At 44.4% G+C, this 20,292-nt stretch overlaps 1 protein-coding gene and 1 pseudogene across 2 annotated transcripts; both read left to right on the forward strand.

The window, feature by feature from the left end:
• Positions 1 to 3,405: 3,405 nt before the first annotated feature.
• Positions 3,406 to 6,309, forward strand: LOC147242255 (trace amine-associated receptor 1-like). 2 transcript variants are annotated; one of them, XM_086189527.1, is made up of 2 exons: positions 3,406 to 3,433; positions 5,339 to 6,309. In XM_086189527.1, exons 1-2 carry the CDS (start codon positions 3,406 to 3,408, stop codon positions 6,307 to 6,309), a joined length of 999 nt encoding a protein of 332 aa, XP_086045653.1. The 2 variants fall into 2 exon arrangements, with proteins under 2 accessions (XP_086045653.1, XP_086045654.1); XM_086189528.1 differs by lacking the exon at positions 3,406 to 3,433 and having other exon boundaries at positions 5,326 to 6,309.
• Positions 6,310 to 9,339: 3,030 nt separating this feature from the next.
• Positions 9,340 to 9,966, forward strand: LOC147242256 (trace amine-associated receptor 1-like; annotated as a pseudogene).
• The last annotated feature ends 10,326 nt before the right edge of the window (positions 9,967 to 20,292 follow it).

Genomic DNA, 20,292 nt, shown 5'->3' on the forward strand with positions numbered 1-20,292 from the left:
CACTGCACTAATGAACACAAACATGTAGCAATACGACCTCAGAGTTAAGCAAATGTTAAAAGTCTTTGTAATATGATGAAGTGATGAAACCGAACCGGAGAAACAAATTGTGGAGTCTTACAATAAAATAGAAAACAAAAATACAAATAAAACAATAGCAGTAGATGTGAAGTTGCACGAATAAGGAAACATTTGTCGCCCACTAGATGACATCATTTCATTTGTTTCTAGCTGAATGATCCCTTCAAACACACACCAATAAATGTCGTCAAGTGTTTTTCAGGACGTGATGTTTCTGACAATCTTCAGCATGTTTCAGCTGTTTCAAATAGAAGTTGTCATTGAGTTCATTGCAGAATTAGGTTGAAAAAGATAGTTCTCTTCAAAGGAGTTCCATGCTCTCACACATGAAAATGAACTAAACTTTACTGAGCTTTGTGAGTCCATAGCCTTGATGGTGGTGCTACTCCAGTCGTCCATCCATCCATCCATTTTCTTCCGCATATTCCTGTTAAGGGTCGCGGGGGGCTGGAGTCTTTCCCAGCACCTACAGGCAAGATGCGGGTTTCACCCTGGACAGGTCACCAGTCCATCGCAAGGCCCACATCTCTCGGCACAGGGAGAACATGCAAACTCCACACAGAAAGATCCTGTGCCTGAGCCGGGACTCGAACCCGGAACCTTCTTGCTGTGAGGCCACAGTGCTATCCACTGCACCACCATGCAGCCTTGAGATCTCTCTTATCTGGTTATAAGAATTTCCCTGGTTCAGCTTCCCCAGGCTTTTTGTCTTCTGGTCGATGCAGAGAAAGATTTTCACCTCATCGATTCCAATAAATCCTCATTTATTCATTTGATTAATGTTGTGTATCCGGTTTTCATTCTTTTATTGAAATAAATCACCACACTGGCTTAAAGTCTGGTGTCAAATCTTGATAACTTGTCCTGTGTGGCAAAGATTAAATACGATCATTTCAGTTGAGGCCTTGTGAAGAGACACAAACTCAAGGTTGAGTGATGACCAGCTCTGCTGATGGACCCTTCTCTAATTCACATTTGACCTCTTCCTTCTTTTTGTTCCTCCTCCTAAAGTGACCACATATGGAAATGCCTGGTTATTGTGCATCTTTATTTCCATCCATCCGTCTGTCCATTTTCTACTGCTAACCCTGTTAAGGGTTGCAAGGGGTGGAGCCTATCCCAGCTGCCTTCGGGCGAGAGGTGGCGTTGAAGAGGGAGGGGGAGTGGGGTCGGGAGGGGGGGTGGAGTGAGAGAGGGAGGTGGATGGTTTGGTACCTGGGATCTGCTGGCCTTGGACACTGCCCGCACCCCCGGGGGGTCTCTCCCACATTTCGGAGGGGTGCGCTTACCTCGGCCCTGTCCTCGGGCGGGCTGAGCCCTGGCGTAGCGTCTTGGGCTGCCGTCACTCCCAGACAATGGGAGGATGTGGGGGGACATAGGAGAGTTGAGGGCTGACCTCCTTTGTGCTGATCACACAGGGTGCCCTGACCATGGGCAAATGGCTGGGGGTCCCGCAATGCACGGTGGCCCTGTGTCCTCCCTGCTCTTGCACAGCGGGGTGGTGGACCCTCTTCCCGGTTGTCCGGACAGTGCCCCTTGGCGCTCCAGTTTGGCTCTTGGACCAGGTAGGCGAGACTCCCCGTCGGCTGGTTGCAGTCGCCCCCTCTTATAGCCTCTCTGTCCCATCACACCACATCTCATGTGACACTCGGCCTTGAGGGGCTTGACCCCCCAATTTTAATCATATAGTAGACATTGAGGGCTTGGGGGAGTGCATGGGGATGTACTGGGAGACTCTGCCGTCTGCAAATGGCGGGGCTTCCATGCCCTGGGTGCCTCCCTCAATGTTAATTACATTCTAGTCATCCACATCATCACATCTACACTCCCATGCACAACACGCACCCTGCACCCATGTTGGGATGGGGGGAAGCTGGGGCGAGGAGTGGGTCCATTGCAACCCCTTTTGCTAACTGCACCAACACGGGCCTGGAGGCCTGACTGGCGTTCTTGGGATGGGTGGTCTGCCTCCAAGTATGGCTGTTGGGCTGAGGTTGGTCACAGGCCTTGCCGTTGTGTGGTGGATCCCTTGCTGGCGGTTTTACTAGGTCTGAGGAGCCCCGAACTACATCTGCATCTATTGAGAGCCTGGCCCCTGCATGGGCGGAGGAAGATGAGGGTATGATTTATTGATTTATTTTGTCTGGGGGTGGCGGTCCCTGACGTGGGTGCCTTTGGCTCACCCCGGCAGGCGGGCATGTGCCTCTCGGGTTAGTGGGGGGTCCCTTTCCCTTTTTTTGGGGGTGGGGGGGTGGGTTGCTGGCTGGTGGTGCCTTATGGCCTGAAGCATGGCCTGCTCTGGGGGGAGGGGGAGAACAAGGGATTGGTGGATGGGATGGGGGTGGAGGGTTGGGGGGATGCTCTATCAGCTCTGGGTAGTGGGCCTGGTCATTGTAGTGGGCAGTGGTTTGCCCCGTCTGGGCGTGGGGTGTGGGCGGGTGTCGGCCTTGCTGGTGGCGGGCCCTTATGGGGCTCTGGCTGGCTCTTGGGCTGGAGGGGCTCCATGCCCATGGGCTCAGCTCATGCTGCAGGGGGGTGCCCGTGGCCCGGGGTCCTCTGTCTCCCCTGTCTCTCTGTGGGCAAAGGGGTTGCTGCTCCTATGCTTTCCTGCTGGTCCTGACATGGGTGTGGCCTGTTTCCTGGGGGGGGGGGGGGGCAGCCTTCGGCTCCCTGTGTCCTGAGGGTTTCTGGGTGCCCTGGTGGCTTGGTCCTGACCTGCCTGCTGTCCTGGACTGGGGGCGTGTTGTTCTTGTCCCCCACATCAGCTGCAGTCAGCTACCCACAGCATCCAAAGACAAACCGTCGTTGCTTTGGACAAAAGCGTCTGCTAAATGAAATTGTAGAATTGTAGAATTATAAACCGTAGCACACACATACACTCACATACACGCGGTGCACAACTGATACATAATCACACACTCAGACATTTATTCTAAAATTATATTAAACCAAATGTTCAATTTGCACTGGAAATTCTGCAACCAATGTTTTACTTTTTTTCTGTTGTTTTTTTTTTTTTTGTTTTTTTTTTGCTATTGTTGTTTTTGATGAGAACGTTGCAGAAAACGTTCTCATCAATGGGATTTACGTCTTGGAGATACGCTGCGAGACGCTGGAGACACTTGACATTCTTAAAATGCCTTTTAACGACATGATTGTGCTCACTGACAACAAAGAAGAGCCCGCAGCCAAGCCCACAGCTGACTTGCCACCTGGCCCCAGGCCCATCTGATGCAGCGAGACAAGCCTTCGTGCAACTATGCCCCCTCTCCCTCAGGGTCGGCGAATAGCATGTCACTGGGACTACCGGGCGTGCCTGACGCCATGGAGCTGGCACTTATAGCTTCCATCAGTAGCGATGCTTCGGAGCTCTGCGCCATCTCCTGGTCCCTTCTTGCGCAGTAGATGGCAGCTGATGCCTGCCCTGGGAGACCCTGCCCTGGTGATTCTGTGGCCGGTCTTTGACTCTATCTCCATGCAAGATGGTGTCCTGCTGCATCGCGACTGTGTTGTGGTTCCCCTGTCCCTCCATGACAGAGTCCTTCGGCACCTCCATGCAGCCCACCAGGGGGTCTTGCCGATGGAGCATCATGCACGGGCCATAGTCTACTGGCCTGGGATGTCAGAGGACATCCGTGCTGTCAGGCATGGGTGCGCGGACTGCAACCACAGTGCCCCGTCATGGCGGCCATTCCCCCACTGCCATTTCCGTCACGGTCCACCCCATTTGAGGTGGTGAATGCTGACTTCTTTTACTATGGAGGCTGCCTCTACCTGGTTGTTGGAGATCGTCTCTCCGGCAGGGTGGAGTTCCTGAGCGCTTCAGCTGGGACTGATGTGGGGCCTGGTTCGCCATCTGCGTTCATTCTTCCATCGCACCTTCGGCATACTAGAGGAGCTTTCGAGCGATGGTGGTCCGAAGTTCTTGCCGGGCCTCACTCAGGACTTCCTCTGCTTGTGACAGGTCAAGCATCGTGTGCCCATCGTGTGTCAGTTTCCCACAGTCAAACGGGAGGGCGAAGGTCACTTTCAAGAATACAAAGCACCTTCTTTTTTTCAACACTGGCCCGACTGGTGGTCTTGATGAGGACCGCTTTCTGTGCACGATGATACAGTTGTGCAACACACACGACCCGGACTGCAACCTCTCACCAGCACAGATCATCTTTGGTCGCCCCCTTCGAGGCTCGCTGTCTTTTGTCAACAGACTTGAGAAGTTCTCGAACCCACATGTCCATCTGCTCTGGCGTCAGGTGTGGGTGGCAAAGGAGGATGCCCTTCGGACATGGATGTCCCATACTAGGAGTTTCTGAGGCCTCTGTGATGGACTGGTGACCCTATCCAGGGTGAACCCTTCCTCTCACCCCGATGCCAGCTGGGATAGGCTCCAGCCCCGCTCCTGTCACCCTTTTTGATAAGCGGTATAGAAAATATTATGTCATCAAAATCCATCATTCATCTCCAACATTGAGGAAATTTTGAATATAAAGATTTATAAACTGAGGCATGCATGTTTGTGCGCAGGCACTTGCATTTGCTGGGTATTTTCATTCATCCATTTTTCGGCCTAGTGAGCTGGCCCATGTAACTGGAGCACCAGTAAACACTGAACTGCTTTCAAATAAAACAATTTAACGAAATTAGTCTTTGCAGAAGCAAAGGAACGATTTTTTTCTCATCAGTACTATGAATGTGAAACAAAGCCAAAAGCACAAATATGTAAAACACAGGTTTGCGCATTTCTCCTTTTAAGGAATTCCAACCTCAATTCACACTTTAACTCTCACTTCAACCAGAAATTATGTTACACCGCATCAGGACCAGCCTTTGATCCTAATAAGGTCAGTGTATACCAGAAAAAGGTCTCCAATGGGTATCAAAAAACAGTGACACACACACACACACACACACACACACACACACACACACACTCACAAAGTCAATTTTTTTTGTGACCTTTTCCTGTGTCTTCAGCTTGCCAACAGGATGTTTTGTCACAATCCTGAGAAGATAAAAGTTGCGCTAAAGGGGAAACAGGCTGATAAATATCAAGGTTCTGCACAGAAGTGTGTGTGAGACGCGCATGGATGGACTTAAAGGCTCAACAGGTTTGATTTTTTGTTTTTCAAATGGAAAACACTTGTTTTTAACATTGTATATTGCTTGTCTTTATATATTTTATACACGCAATTGTCTGTATTTTAATATTCATAGGATTTGTTTTGAGTTCTAGGAACCTGCAACATGAAAAGAGAAGTCAATGGGACGGCTGTTGTGACTGACATACATCCCTGCTACCAAATAGATCATTTCAGTTACATCCTGACAAGTACCCCTTCTTTCATATGTCTATCAGTATATTCTTTCCTATTGTTATTATCTGTTGTCACAGTTTGTGGAAACCTCCTTGTACTAATGTCCATCATTTACTTCAAACAGCTCCATACTCCTACTAACTACCTTATCGTCTCTCTGGCTGGTGCTGACCTGCTGGTAGGGATGATAGTTTTTCCTTTCAGCATGGCGTTCTCTCTCAGCTCATGCATGTATCATGAAGATTTATTTTGCAAAATACGAGGAAGTTTGGACATATCATTAAGCACATGTTCTATTCTGAACCTTTGCTGTATCTCCATTGACAGATATTATGCAGTGTGTCAACCTTTGACTTACAGCTCTAAAATAAATCACTGTGTTGTTGTGATCATGATCATGGCAAGTTGGGGGGTTTCTGCTCTGATTGGAATTGGAGTCATAATTGCCGGATTGAATCAAGGCAAATGTGAGGAAATGTGTTTTATTGAGGTTCTCATGGCAAACACTCTTGGTCCTATTTTGTCTTTTTACCTCCCGGTGATCATAATCCTCTGTGTCTACCTGAAGATTTTCCTTGTTGCACAGAAGCAAGCACGCATCATCTACAATGCAACAAAGACTGGATCGACTGTCAGTAGAACTGAGAGGAAGGCCACTAAAACTTTGGCCACTGTTTTAGGAGTTTTTCTCATTTGCTGGACTCCCTTCTTTATTTGTATTACCTTTCTGCCTTTTAGCAAAGCTTTACTACCATTTCATGTGATTGAAACACTAAACTGGCTTGCACTGTCCAATTCAATGCTCAATCCATTTATTTATGCTTTCTTTTACAGCTGGTTTCGATCTGCTTTCAGAATGATAGTTTCTGGAAAGGTATTTCTGGGTGATTATGCTGACTCAGCATTGGCTTGATTTCCTGTTTTGTGCACAGAAACAGACTATAAAAATGTCGGTAATGTGATAGGAGACGTTGACACAATAAATCTGAACGTATCAAAACAGGTATTGCAGCAATGTGCTGGGCCTACTTAAGAGCTAACTACTCATCAGTAAAGGAACACATAAAAGAAGTGTGAGGTTTTTTTTGTGCATATCGGGATGCTTTGACATTTCACTGAGCACAGCAAGTTAACAGCTCAAGACCATGTTGACATGTATTGTTTCCTTCCATCTACAGTCCACAGTGATAAAACCAGGCTGTTTAGCTAAATATGTTGTGATATCTTAGGAATTAGGAATTACCAGAATAAAGTCAGGTATCTTTCAAGTCCACTGTCCAAATTAGCTAGATTAGGTACATTAAAAATGATGTTTTCAGTCTTATTGCATTTTTATAGTGAGCTCTTCCCAAAAATGTTGAACTACTGTTGCAAAAATGATGATTGTCCTTTTAATATTTATTCCACACGATCAGGCTGTTGCAGATAGCCAGCCTGTTTTAGGTGAGAGGGGTGGTATAACATGATATCAACCCATTACCTGTTTGGCCCATCATCAAATCTCATTATCATGATCACCCGTTACGGATTTGTCACAGGCAATTATGTGAAATATTGGAGACAACCAGCTAGATGTCTCCCAGGAGTATAGCATTCAAAATCTGTCCAAGCTTTTCTGCAAAGCACTCCTGTCATCTACCACTTCATTTTACAATATCTCCAGAGACGAGACACTTAGGCCTTACTTAAACCATTTCAGGCACACAGTCTATGTGTGACCCGTGTGTCTGGGGTTTTTTGAGCCTCATTTTAGTATTTAGAGGGCATGCAATGAGTGGTGTCACCATGTGTGTTGTGCTATTTTGAAGCAACAGAAAACATTTGCATCATAGACCAAGACGAGGCTGGTCTTTGGTCAAAGCCGTTACGTGTGAAGTGCTTAAAGGGCTCGTCAGTCAGGCAAGCAGATGTGCAATGCTGCTATTGATGGCAGACAACATGGAAGCATTGGTTGCTTCCTCATCCCAGGCCTGCTTCATCTCTAACACTGCGGTGGGTGCCTGCTCCTCCCATATACATTCAAGCATAAGACATGCGCACCCATCTTCACCTGGTGCATGAGAAGATCCACTTCTTCAGAGCAGAAGTGCTACCTTCTCCGGAGTTGGAATGCATGGGCCACTGAAATAGCAACATGCAAAGGCCTGGTGAACACTGGTCTTCAAAGGGGATGACATGAGGTAGTCTGATTGGTTTGTGATCTCACACCCAAAACATTCTAAAAAAATGAAATGCACCTGAAAAATGTCAACTGCCTCTTTGCACCCTGGCCATGATTTATTTTGTTTGTGCTCGCCAGCTTGTGGAATTTGCACGATTGGGCCAATGCACTCTCTTTGTAAGGCACCAGTCTGGGGCAAATGTGGTGTGGTGGTCTACTTCCTCTCAGTCACATTATTTGGAGAACACTTGATTAATTGTCACGGCTATGGAGACGACACGCAGCTGTACTTATTAATGCATTCACATGAAACGAATTAGCTGACTAAACTGGAGGCCTGTCTAAAGGAGATAAAAACTTGGATGACCCATAATTTCCTTTTATTAAACTCTGATAAAACTGAAATCATTGTCCTGGGCCCAGAACATCTTAGAGACACCCTATCTACTGAGATAGGTACCCTGGAAGGCATTACCTTGGCCCCCAGCACTACCGTAAGGAACCCAGGGGTTCTCTTTGATCAGGATCTGTCCTTTAATGCCCACATTAAGCAAATTTCTAGGACTGCTTTCTTTCATTTATGAAACATTGCTAAGATCAGACACATCCTGTCTCAAAAAGATGCAGAAAAATTAGTCCATGCCTTTGTCACTTCCAGGCTGGATTACTGCAATTCCCTCCTATCAGGCTGCACCAGTAGGTCCCTAAAGACTCTCCAGCTGGTCCAAAGTTCTGCTGCCCGCATGTTGATTAGAACTAGTAGAAGAGACCATGTCTCTCCTGTACTGGCTTCTCTGCATGGCTCCCTGTCAAATTTAGAATAGAATTCAAAATTCTCCTTCTAACATACAAAGTCCTCAACAGTCAGGCTCCTTCATACCTGACAGAGCTCATAGTCCCTTATTACCCAGCTAGAACCCTTCGCTCCCAGGATGCAGGGTTACTGGTGGTTCCTGGAGTTTCTAAAAGTAGAATGGGAGTCAGAGCCTTCAGCTATCAGGCTCCCCTCCTGTGGAACCGTCTCCCAGTTTCGGTCCGGGATGCAGACACCCTCTCTACCTTTAAGAGCAGACTTAAGACCTTCCTTTTTGATCAGGCTTCTTGTTGGGCTGCTTCGGCTGGCCCTTAGATATGCTGCTATAGGCTTAGACTGCTGGGGGATCTCCCATGGTGCACTGGGCTTCTCTCTTTCCTCTCTGTCCAATATGTGTCATACATAAATTTTACTCATACATATTACTGACTCGTCTTCTTCTCCGGAGCCTTCAGGCTCCCTGCTTCCGAGATCCCGGGTGCTGCTGGAGGAGGGAACAGACCTGAAGAGGCTCAAGCTGCCACCCGTAGCTCCACCTGCTCATGTCCCCATCTGTCCATCAGTCTCTTCCCTTTATCGCTCTCTTTCTCTCTGTCCCACTCTTTCCTTTTGTATATCTGTTGTCCTCCATTATCTATCCCTGTCTCTGCCCGCTCTCCTTCTCTCTTTCCCCCCAACCGATCAAAGCAGAAGTCGGTCCCCATTGAGCCTGGATTTGCTCAGTGTTCCTGCCTGTTAAAGGAAGGTTTATGTTGCTGCTGTTGTAGGATGTGTTTGCTGATGGAGAATTGTTGGGTATAAATTCACTGAAGGAGTGTGGTACTAGACCTGCTCTACCTGTAACGTCATGAGATAACTTTTGTTGTAATTTGGCGCCGTACAAATAAAATTGACTTGACTTGATTTGGTAGAAAGTGCAGTTCAGGGACAAAATAAAAATAAAAACAATTCAAACAACATGTTATTTCATGCGAGAAATCTTTGACGTCGCTCTGATCACAGCTTCTATTTTGAATCTCTGTTGCATTTCCATTGACAGATATTTTGTAGTGTGTCATCCTCTGAGATACAGAACTACAATCACTCGTAATGTGGTTGTGATCATGATCCTGGTCATCTGGAGTGTCTCTGTTCTAGTTGCCATTGGCTTTATACTTGCAGAGTTGGGTCGTGAACAATGTGGAGAAAAGTGTTACATTGATATTTTACTAGCAAATATTTCGGGACCTACCAGTGATCATCATGGTCTGTATCTATGTGAAGATTTTCCTTGTGGCACAGAAACAGGCACCCAGCATCCAGGACACAACCAGGAAGTCTGGAGCGACGGTCAGTAAGAATGAGAGGAAGGCCACCAAAACTCTGGCTATAGTTATGGGTTTTTTTTTTCTCATCATTGTTTTTATTTTCAACTTCTTAATCCTGTGACAGTACCACTGCCACTGTCTGAAGCTCTTATTTGGCTGGCCCTGTCAAATTCAATGCTCAATCCATTTATCTATGCTATCTTTTACAGTTGGTTCAGGTCTGCTTTTAGAATGATCATATGTGGAAAAATATTTATCAGTGATTATAAGAACACAAAACTTAAATAAAGTGTTTTTCTCACATTAAGCACCATCAATTTATGCAATCACATCCCCCTCATTTCAGACATGTTCTTCTACACATTTCTTTTCATATACTCTGGGACTGTTTTTAATCTTCATTTTTTTCCGTGAGGTAGGACAGAGAGATTACTTTTTTCCATCTCACCTTTGACATCAACACCTCTTTTCCCATTAAAGGTCTATAAACTAAATTTAAAGCAAGTGTAACAACCAATTTGCATGTGAGAACATTTCTTGAATGAGGCCCATATAATGTTAGTCTTTCAGCAGGTTTATCATTTTCCTGCTGTGTAGAGGAGATGGGGAGTAAACTAATACACAAATGGACATGAGTGTGTGGAAATGCATGAGAGGTAATGTAGCTACATAGCTAGCTGTGACCAGCCAGACCACCTGTTGACCGCTGCTACATGGGAGAGAGAGACTGCTTGGATCACAGTCCTCATCTGGCTGATTAAATTCTGGTAGGTTAGGACATCATATGTTGCTGTATAAATGACTAATATTTTTATGCCTTGTGCTTCATTGCTCCTGGAGCTATTAATTGGGTCGGTGCTAACAGCAGAGCTAATGCTGCTGTGTCTAAAAATAATGAAGTTATTATTTAAAATAATCTTATTTTTAGTTTTGTTTCTGTGAATGAAGAGGATTTTAACGGTGGTCAGTGGCTGGACAATAAATGAAGTTAGAAAATGATGTCAGGGGACAGTTACTGTTTGGATTGCGCTAATGGTGGACATAGTAGTCTTTATTAAATAAATAAGTATATCAAACATTTAATCAGTGCTGTATTTATCTTTTGCAACTGTCCAAAAATAACACAGTTACTTGATAGACTACCAAGCCCCTTTGATGGTTTATAAGTTCAGAATAGAGTGCTTCAGGACCCTGCAGGACAACATGACAAGTAAGTCTGTTACAGAGAAGATGTTAAAAGTAGCAAGACTGCGTGGGTGAGCGTAGAAAAGTTATGAGAATAAAGACTTCTCTACTTCATTTATTGATATTTTCTATTTTCAAACTGGTTCACATTTGACATGCACTTTTGTTTTTTTGAGAAATGTGAAAAAAAAACAATTTCTATCCCTCCACAATGAGTGTCTGACATACTGACCTTGACCTTTGATCAAAATTGACAAAACCATGACAAATTGACAAAACCTTTTGTTTTTGAAGACATATTCGAAAGGTGTTACTGAGATATTGTGTTAAAGTGAGGTGACCTTGACCTCTAAAATTTGACCTTTCACAAATGCAAATTTTTTCGGTCTTCTTTCTTTCAAAGGTACAGGGGTCCGATATGATCCCACCCACTCCAGGACAAGTTAGTCCAGCCACATAGGTCATTCAAGTCAGGCCACTCAGACCCCTGGATTCCACACACACACACACACACACACACACACACACACACACACATGCATGATCTCCTGAAAAACTTGGTGCAGCTCAGTTAGGAAAAGCGTTGCATATTTGAATCTATTCAGTGTCAAGGGAGGATCCATTGTGATGACGGCTCTGGGCGTTCTTTGGATGATGCAGTTTGACTACAAACTACAAAATAAGACATTAAACAGCATACATGCCCAAAACTCTGACAAGTATTGTTAAAGAGAAATGAATGTGTTCTCGCTTGGAGCAGCATTTAGCTTCAGGAAAAGTTGCTCAGGATTTGTTCCTGTCTTTGAGGAGTGGAATCATCCTGGTCCAAACGGTCACTGCAGGCCTGAGGGGGGTACAGAGTATTGGCAGGAATGTTAACATCCATTTGGAGCACAATTAGCAACAATGTCAGCATGTCCCTGTCAACAGCTCAACTCTCTCTGTGAGTGAGAACAATGTCCACTCCTTTCCAGTATCTTCTCAGACAATTCTAATAATCTCAGCCTGGAAAAAGGGCCTTTTACTGGGTGTTAGCTGACTGTAGCCAGTTGCCCCATTGGATTACATTATAGTTGCTGTGGGGCTGCAGGCGTCTCTGATCGTCTCTTGTCTTGTCTTGTCTCTTGTGTTCAGCCAACCAGGTAAAACCACATTTAAACACCCTGTACCCACCAAATCCCACCAGAAGTCACAATCACTTTTCTGAAGGAACAGGTGCTTTTTTATTAACTAAATTAAAGGCCTTTTGTATCTATTTCATGTATGTGCACGTTCGTGTTCGTTCCCTGACTGCTCCTGTTGCAACACATCACACATTCACAATATGACTCCTTTCACGATGAAGGTCTGGATCCAGTTGGTCTCATAACATTCCAAGTCTACTGGAGCCTCAGTCAGGACCGCAGAGGGCCAAGCAGGAGCACGCATACATGAACAGCATCCAGAGGAAAGTACAGAGATTCTCAGCCAGCATTGGGTTTGATGAGCATTGTGTGAGCTCATTTGGTGAGTGCCTGAATGTACAGGCTGCTCATCTGTATAAAAATGTGATCCACTTCAGCTTTAACATGTGATCTATAACCCAGAAGATGGTGACATTTCCTGCCAAACCGAGAAGAGTGAGTGAATTGACTGGTGCACTGCTGCAAGCTCACACATGAGGTTCACAGTCGACTCAGCTCAACTTTATCAATGTGGAAAAGAAGCAGCAAGTAAAACAAACATTACAGTGACAACAAGTAAAAACATGAAAAGAAACTGGAGTTGAGAACTACAAGCAAAGGCATAAGAGGGTCGAAGAGTTCGATGCACACGTTCTAATTTTGTTGCACACACGTGTTAGGATTGACATGACGGGTCATGGTAACAGGAACAATGTGCAGTTTATCTTTCCTTGGTCATTCAGACAAACTGTGTGTGGTTTGAGCACCATTTGCCTCATGCAATGTAACACACCTCCTTCACATTGTTCCTTGTTTTTTGAGGCCTGTGAAAGGTTTGTCCGTTCCACCTTAACGGCAGTGCCAAATTCCAGATTAATTCCTGTGAACGCTGACACAGAGCAGACCTGACCTGCTCAGTGGCAGTCATGTCAGGTGAGCATGCAGCCATGCAACAACGAGCATGATTCCAGGTTGGAAAGATCCTTGCATCATGGATTATGATGCTGCAACATGGATTACCATGCAGGACATGGATTACCATGCAGGACATGGATTACCATGCTGCAACATGGATTGCGATACTTGACGTGGATTATGATGTTGCAACATGGTTTACTATGCTGGAACATGGATTACAATGTTGCCACATGGATTACGATGCTGCAACATGGATTACGATGTTACAACATGGATTACTATGATGAAAATAGGTTACGATGCTGCAACATGGATTACGATGCTGCAACATGGATTACGATGTTACGACATGGATTACAATGTCGCCACATGGATTACTATGCTGTGACATGAATTAGGATGCTGCAACATGGATTACGATGCTGCAACATGGATTACGATGCTGCAACATGGATTATGATGCCGCAACATGGATTATGATGCTGGACATGGATTATGATGCTGCAAAATGGATTATGATGCTGGACATGGATTATTATGCTGCAACATGGATTACGATGCTGCATGGATTACTATGCGGCGACATGGATTACGATGCTGCTTCATGGATTATTATGCTGCAACATGGATTACGATGCTGCAACATGGATTATTATGCTGCAACATGGATTACAATGCTGCTGCATGGATTACTATGCTGCAACATGGATTACGATGCTGCAACATGGATTACGATGTTGCAACATGGATTACGATGCTGCTGCATGGATTACTATGCTGCAACATGGATTACGATGCTGCAACATGGATTACGATGTTGCAACATGGATTACGATGCTGCAGCATGGATTACGATGCTGCAACATGGATTACTATGCTGCAACATGGATTACGATGCTGCAGCATTGATTACGATGCTGCAACATGGATTACTATGCTGCAACATGGATTATGATGCTGCAACATGGATTACGATGCTGCAACATGGATTATGACGCTGGACATGGATTATGATGCTGCAACATGGATTATGATGCTGCAACATGGATTACGATGCTACAACATGATGTGATGTCAAATGACACTCAGGATCTTGTCACTGCATCTGCAGGCCTTAAACTTGCCGTCAGTTAAATGTGGATGTGTTCTTTCTGCTTAGCTCTTGCCTGCATGGACCATTTTGTGTTCATGTTGACGAGGTACAGAAAAGACACCAGGAGACAGGAGCAACAAACCCGAGAGCCTGAGACCTGAAAAAATTCCACTTGTGTATAAGAATCCAGTGTATCATGTCACAGGTCCCAATTTTTCAGACTGGGGATCTCGCAGGATCCCTGCAGGGTCTGTGCCTCCAAGAACTCACAGAGGTCCATTTAGGTACTATTTGAATGTTTGTGCTCCTGGACTGCTGGTTCCTGTGTGGTGCTAGAGAGCGCACAACTATGTTCACGTGACTGAACGTCACTAATTGCACGAGCAAAGAAAAAAAATCAAAAATAAGAACGATGTTTTATTTAATGGGAATGGCAAGACAAGGAAAGCACTGAACAGCTCAATTCTCCTGGTTTTCTTCCAATGCTGCATGTTTGTGAAAGGAAAGTTGCTTGAACGTGTGTTTGGTTAGCTAGCTAAAAGCAGCAGCCCGATGCCACAACATGTCAGAGACAGGTCTCACATCGCCAGATGAGGGGTCACGTTGATTGTAGCTTTTCACAATAAAATAGAATCCTGATGGCAGCTGGCTGATTCGGCTTGATGTGCACTGTGTTATATCATTAAAAACACATGCAATCAATTTAATGTTAAATTTACTGACAAAACCAGCACCTATCTTGGTGTTTACCTGCTGCCTGCCTGTGTTTACTTCTTTTCATGCTTGCCTGAATTTAGACAGCTAGATTATTTACCCAATACATAACTTTTTAACGCAGGTTACCAGTTGGGTACCGGACCTACGGCAGGACTCTGAACTCGAGTCCCTCTGAGATGATTTCCCACCCTGCTGTGATTAAAATGGACAAAAGGAGTAGACAATGAATCTGAAGAGGCGTTTCTGAGCTTTAAAAGGTTTAATACATGAAATAGAGGATGTTTGGGTGCACTTTTGGATGTTTCTCTGTTACTTTCTTCTTGATGAAATGAAAGTTTAATCTTGCAGGATGATGACGATGATGATAGTTCAAACTTTTAAAAGAGTCACTTGAGTTTTGTTTGTTGTGTCATCATGGCAACGACATGAAACACTATGGTATTCAGAGACGACTCCATGAACACTACCTAGACTGTAACAAGGGCTACTCTCATGTTTGTTGCGTGTTCTTTGCTCCTCATTAACTGGATACTTTTTTACCAGAGGGCCTGATGTGTCAATTCTGAGATCATTAAATGCCCTTGTTTTGATCCATTTAATGGGAACAATGAAGCCCCAGGTTGAAGAAGTGAGATGATGCAGGCAGGGGAATGTGTGTGTGTGTGTGTGTGTGTGTGTGTGTGTGTGTGAGAGAGAGAGAGACAGAGGTAGCACAGAGACCAATAACCATGCTGTACTTTCACACCTCTATGTTAAGGCTCTTGCATCATGGCACTGCACTAATGAACACAAACATGTAGCAATACGACCTCAGAGTTAAGCAAATGTTAAAAGTCTTTGTAATATGATGAAGTGATGAAACCGAACCGGAGAAACAAATTGTGGAGTCTTACAATAAAATAGAAAACAAAAATACAAATAAAACAATAGCAGTAGATGTGAAGTTGCACGAATAAGGAAACATTTGTCACCCACTAGATGACATCATTTCATTTGTTTCTAGCTGAATGATCCCTTCAAACACACACCAATAAATGTCGTCAAGTGTTTTTCAGGACGTGATGTTTCTGACAATCTTCAGCATGTTTCAGCTGTTTCAAATAGAAGTTGTCATTGAGTTCATAGCAGAATTAGAATGAAAAAGATAGTTCTCTTCAAAGGAGTTCCATGCTCTCACACATGAAAATGAACTAAATTTTACTGAGCTTTGTGAGTCCATAGCCTTGATGGTGGTGCTACTCCAGTCGTATACATCCTAAATATGCACTTGCTTGATGACATGGACTTCCTCCTTAGGTGGCATGTAGCTCAGAAGATAGTGCAGCTATCTGGAAATAAGAAGTGCCCTGGTTCAGCTTCCCCAGGATTTTTGTCTTCTGGTCGATGCAAAGATTTTCACCTCATCGATCCCAATAAATCCTCATTTATTCATTTGATTAATGTTGTGTATCAGGTTTTCATTCTTTTATTGAAATAAATCACCACACTGGCTTAAAGTCTGGTGTCAAATCTTGATAACTTGTACTGTGTGGCAAAGATTAAATACGATCATTTCGGTTGAGGCCTTGTGAAGAGACACAAACTCAAGGTTGAGTGATGACCAGCTCTGCTGATGGACCCTTCTCTAATTCACCTTTGACCTCTTCCTTCTTTTTGTTCCTCTTCCTAAAGTGACCACATATGGAAATGCTTGGTTATTGTGCATCTTTATTTCCATCCATCCATCCGTCCATTTTCAAATGCTTATTGTGTTGATGGTTGCGGGGAGGTTGAAGGCTTCCAGCAGCTTTCAGGTGAGAGGCGGGGTTCACCCTGGACAGGTCACCAGTCCATCACAGGGCCAACACATACAGACAGACAACTATTGGCTCTCACAGCCACACCTACGGTCAATTTAGAGTCTGGATTAACCTGGTCCCCTCTTGATGTCTTTGGACTGTGGGAGGAAGCTGGAGTACCAGAGAGAACCCACACACGCATAGGGACAACATGCAGACTCACACAGAAAGACCCTGTGCTCCAGCCGGGGTTCGAAACCGGAACCTTCCCACTGCAAGGCGACAGTGCTGACCACTGCTCCACCGTGCCGTCCCCATCTTTATTTCCATTGATCTTGTATTTTATTATCTTTTTCTAGGGTGACAGCATGAGGTCATAGTTACTGACTCATGTCTGGGTCAGAGTCTTTCAGATTTGTGAATGCAAATGTATCCTGAGCCAGGTAAAAGGGCGGACAAGTATGTTCTGACCTGTGTGAGAACAGCTTGAGAAGACTATCTTTACATGGCACGTGAAAGATGAAACATTCCCGATGAGATATTTACACTTTGCCTGGAACATGTGAAGAAGTAGACATAGGTTCAGACGTACACCAACGCAGGATAGGCAGTCTGCAGAGAGATTATTAGAAGATATAAACACATATGTCATCAGATATAACCAGCGCTGTGCAATATTACTTTGTGGAGTAATAAGTTACGTATTACATAGTACTCTTTAGAAAAGTAATATAGCTATATTACTTATTACTTAGAATCAAGAGAAATAATATTACTTAAATTGTATATTACATATTACTCCCCCCCCACCCGCAAAAAGATGGACAATACCACAATCGATTTTGCCAGCTCCTTTTTGAACTGAATCCAATTTAATGGAATAATAATGTCAATAATGATAAAGTGAATAATTGAAAAGGCGGCACGGTGGTGCAGTGGTCAGCACTGTGGCCTCACAGCAAGAAGGTTCCGGGTTTGAGTCCCAGCTCGGGCACGGGATCTTTCTGTGTGAGTCTGCATGGTTTCCCTGTTGCTGTGTGGGTTCTCTCTGGTACTCCAGCTTCCTCCCACAGTCCAAAGACATCAAGAGGGGACGAGGCTGATTGATACTCTAAATTGACCGTAGGTGTGGCTGTAAGTGTGAATGGTATTTTGTCTCTCTGTGTTGGCCCTGTGATAGACTGGTGACCTGTCCACGGTGAACCCCGTGTCTCGCCTGTTGACGCTGGGATAGGCTCCAGCCCTCCCGCGACCCTTAACAGGAATAAGTGGGAGACAATGGATGGATGGATGGATAGAATAATTGCAAACTGAACAATTGCAAAAACAAAATAGTCAGTTTCTTCTTTTAAAGTCAAAATAATGGCGACACTTCCTGCCGTGGAAAGTAAATGTGCCGACTCCGAGTTGTTGTCTGTCCTCCACGCTTTGATTTACTTGCTGTTTGTTTGTAGCAGGCAGCTGCTGCACGCGTCGCATTACAGTATACTAACGTGACGTCATAGCGGTGCGCAGGTGACGGCACGTTGGAACAGATCTTCAAGCTACTATGCATTGCTCATCATGGTGTGTTGATAGCTTGTCGATCTGTTCTATTTGCGAACGCAACAACCCAGCAGAAATTATACGTTTAACAGCCATTGTAACGAGTAACGAGGCCCTTATTTGGCGGAATAACAAGGCACAATATTACCTTTTGGCATAGTAGTCTATATTACTATTTTATATTACTATATTACTCGTTACTGGGTAAAGTAATAATATTAGAGTAATATATTAGTAAATGACGTGTTACTGCCCAGCACTAGATATAGCACAGGGGTCGTGATTGGCTGATATAAATTTTAACACTGCTCTACTTCATTGATTGATAATTTCTATTTTCAAACTGGTTCATGTTTGACATTCACTTTTGTTTTTTGAGAAATGTTAAAAAAACAACCAATTTCTATCCCTCCACAATGAGTGACCTTGACAAAACTTTTTTTTTTCATTTTCAAAAGGTGTTACTGAGATATTTTGTTTAAATGAGGTGACCTTGACCTCTAAACCTTAACCTTTCACAAATGCAAACTTTTCTGGTTATTGGTCTTTTCTTCTTTTCTGATCCCACCCACACCAGGACAAGTGAATTCAGCCACATAGGTCTTTCAAGTCACTCAGACCACTGGTCTCTCACACACACACACACACACACACACACACACACACACACTCCAATGTTTTTAAATATATATTATAGAAAATCACTTTTGATGGGACCTCGTATGATCCTGCAAAACTTGTTGGTGCAGCTCAGTTAGGAAAAGCATTGCATATTTGAAACTATTCAGTGTCAAGGGAGGATCCATTATGATGACGGCTCTGGGCGTTCTTTGGATGATGCAGTTTGACAACAAACTACAAAATAAGACATTAAACAGCATACATGCCCAAAACTCTGACAAGTATTGTTAAAGAGAAATGAATGTATGCAGAAGGTCTCCACTCACTTGGAGCAGCATTGAGCTTTAGGAAAAGGTGCTCAGGCTTTGTTCCTGTCTTGAAAGAGTGGAACAATCCTGGTCCAAACAGTCACTACAGGCCTGAGGGGGGTGCAGGGTCTTGTCAGACAATTCTCATCATCTGAGCCTGACTGTGTGGAAAAAAAGGCCTTTTACTGGGCGATAGCTGAGCCTATCCCAGCTGACATTGGGCGAGAGGCAGGGTCACCCTGGATGGGTCGCCAGTCCATGACAGGAACAAAAAAGTGTTTTAATTTTCTTTCTTTTTTTGGAAGGGTGCTCAAAATAGCCTGTCCCTTTGCAAATTTTTATGGTCTTGTAACATCTGAACAAGGAGAGTGGTGTGAAATTTTGTGGACACAAACACAAACAGACACACACACACACACACACACACAAACTCAGTCATCTCACTTCTTCAACCTGGGGCTGATATAAGATAAGAAAAGATAAACCTTTAATTGTCCCACAGTGGGGAAATTTAACATCGTTACAGCAGCAAGAACAAAGGAGAATTTAACATAAATAGTATGTGAAGATAAATAAGAGGGGTGTGCAAATGTACAAAAATAAGTTTACAAATATACAAAAATTAGTAATATATAAAGGTAATACACAAAAGTAAAAGAGGAAGAAGTATGGACAGGAGTGGAGTATGTACAGTCTTAAATATATGTGTATGTACAGTGATATTGCACTTTGAAAAAGTTCTGGTGGGTGTGTGGTCTGCTGGTTCTGCAGCTGCTGGTTGTAAAGTCTGACAGCTGCAGGAAGGAAGGACCTGCGATATCGCTCCGTCACACACTTTGGTGAAGGAGCCTTTCGCTGAAGGAGCTCCTCAGTGCTGTTAGCACGTCCTGCATGGGGTGGGAGTCACTGTTCAACATGGATGACGGCTTAGCCGTCATCATCCTCCCTCCTACCACCCCCACTGAGTCCAGGGTTGCATCCCAGGACAGATCAGGCCATCTTGACCAGTTTGATAAGCCTCTTCCTGTCAGCAGTCGAGATGCTGCTCCCCCAGCAGACCACTCAAAAGAAGATGGCTGATGCCCCCACAGTGTCATAAAAGGTCTTTCGGAGTACCCCCTGCACCCCAAAGATCTCAGCCTCCTGAGCAGATAAGAGTCTGCTCTGTCCTTTCTTATAGAGTGCGGTTGTGTTTGTTGTCCAGTCCAGTTTATTGTTGAGGTGAAAACCAAGGTACTTATAAGATGTCACCCTCTCAATGTTGGATGGATGTTCACCAGTGTCAA

The sequence above is a fragment of the Aulostomus chinensis genome, chromosome 20, assembly GCF_037954235.1.
Source record: "Aulostomus chinensis isolate RoL2024-O1b breed Wild chromosome 20, RoL_Achi_v1.0, whole genome shotgun sequence".
Lineage (NCBI taxonomy): Eukaryota > Metazoa > Chordata > Actinopteri > Syngnathiformes > Aulostomidae > Aulostomus > Aulostomus chinensis.

Excerpts from the sequence above, each read along its gene's own strand:
- LOC147242255 (XM_086189527.1), top strand. The coding sequence starts at position 3,406 with ATGGAGCTGGCACTTATAGCTTCCATCA. Across the intron at positions 3,434-5,338 it reads GGCACTTATAGCTTCCATCA|TCAATGGGACGGCTGTTGTG; the intron begins GTAGCGATGCTT and ends TGAAAAGAGAAG.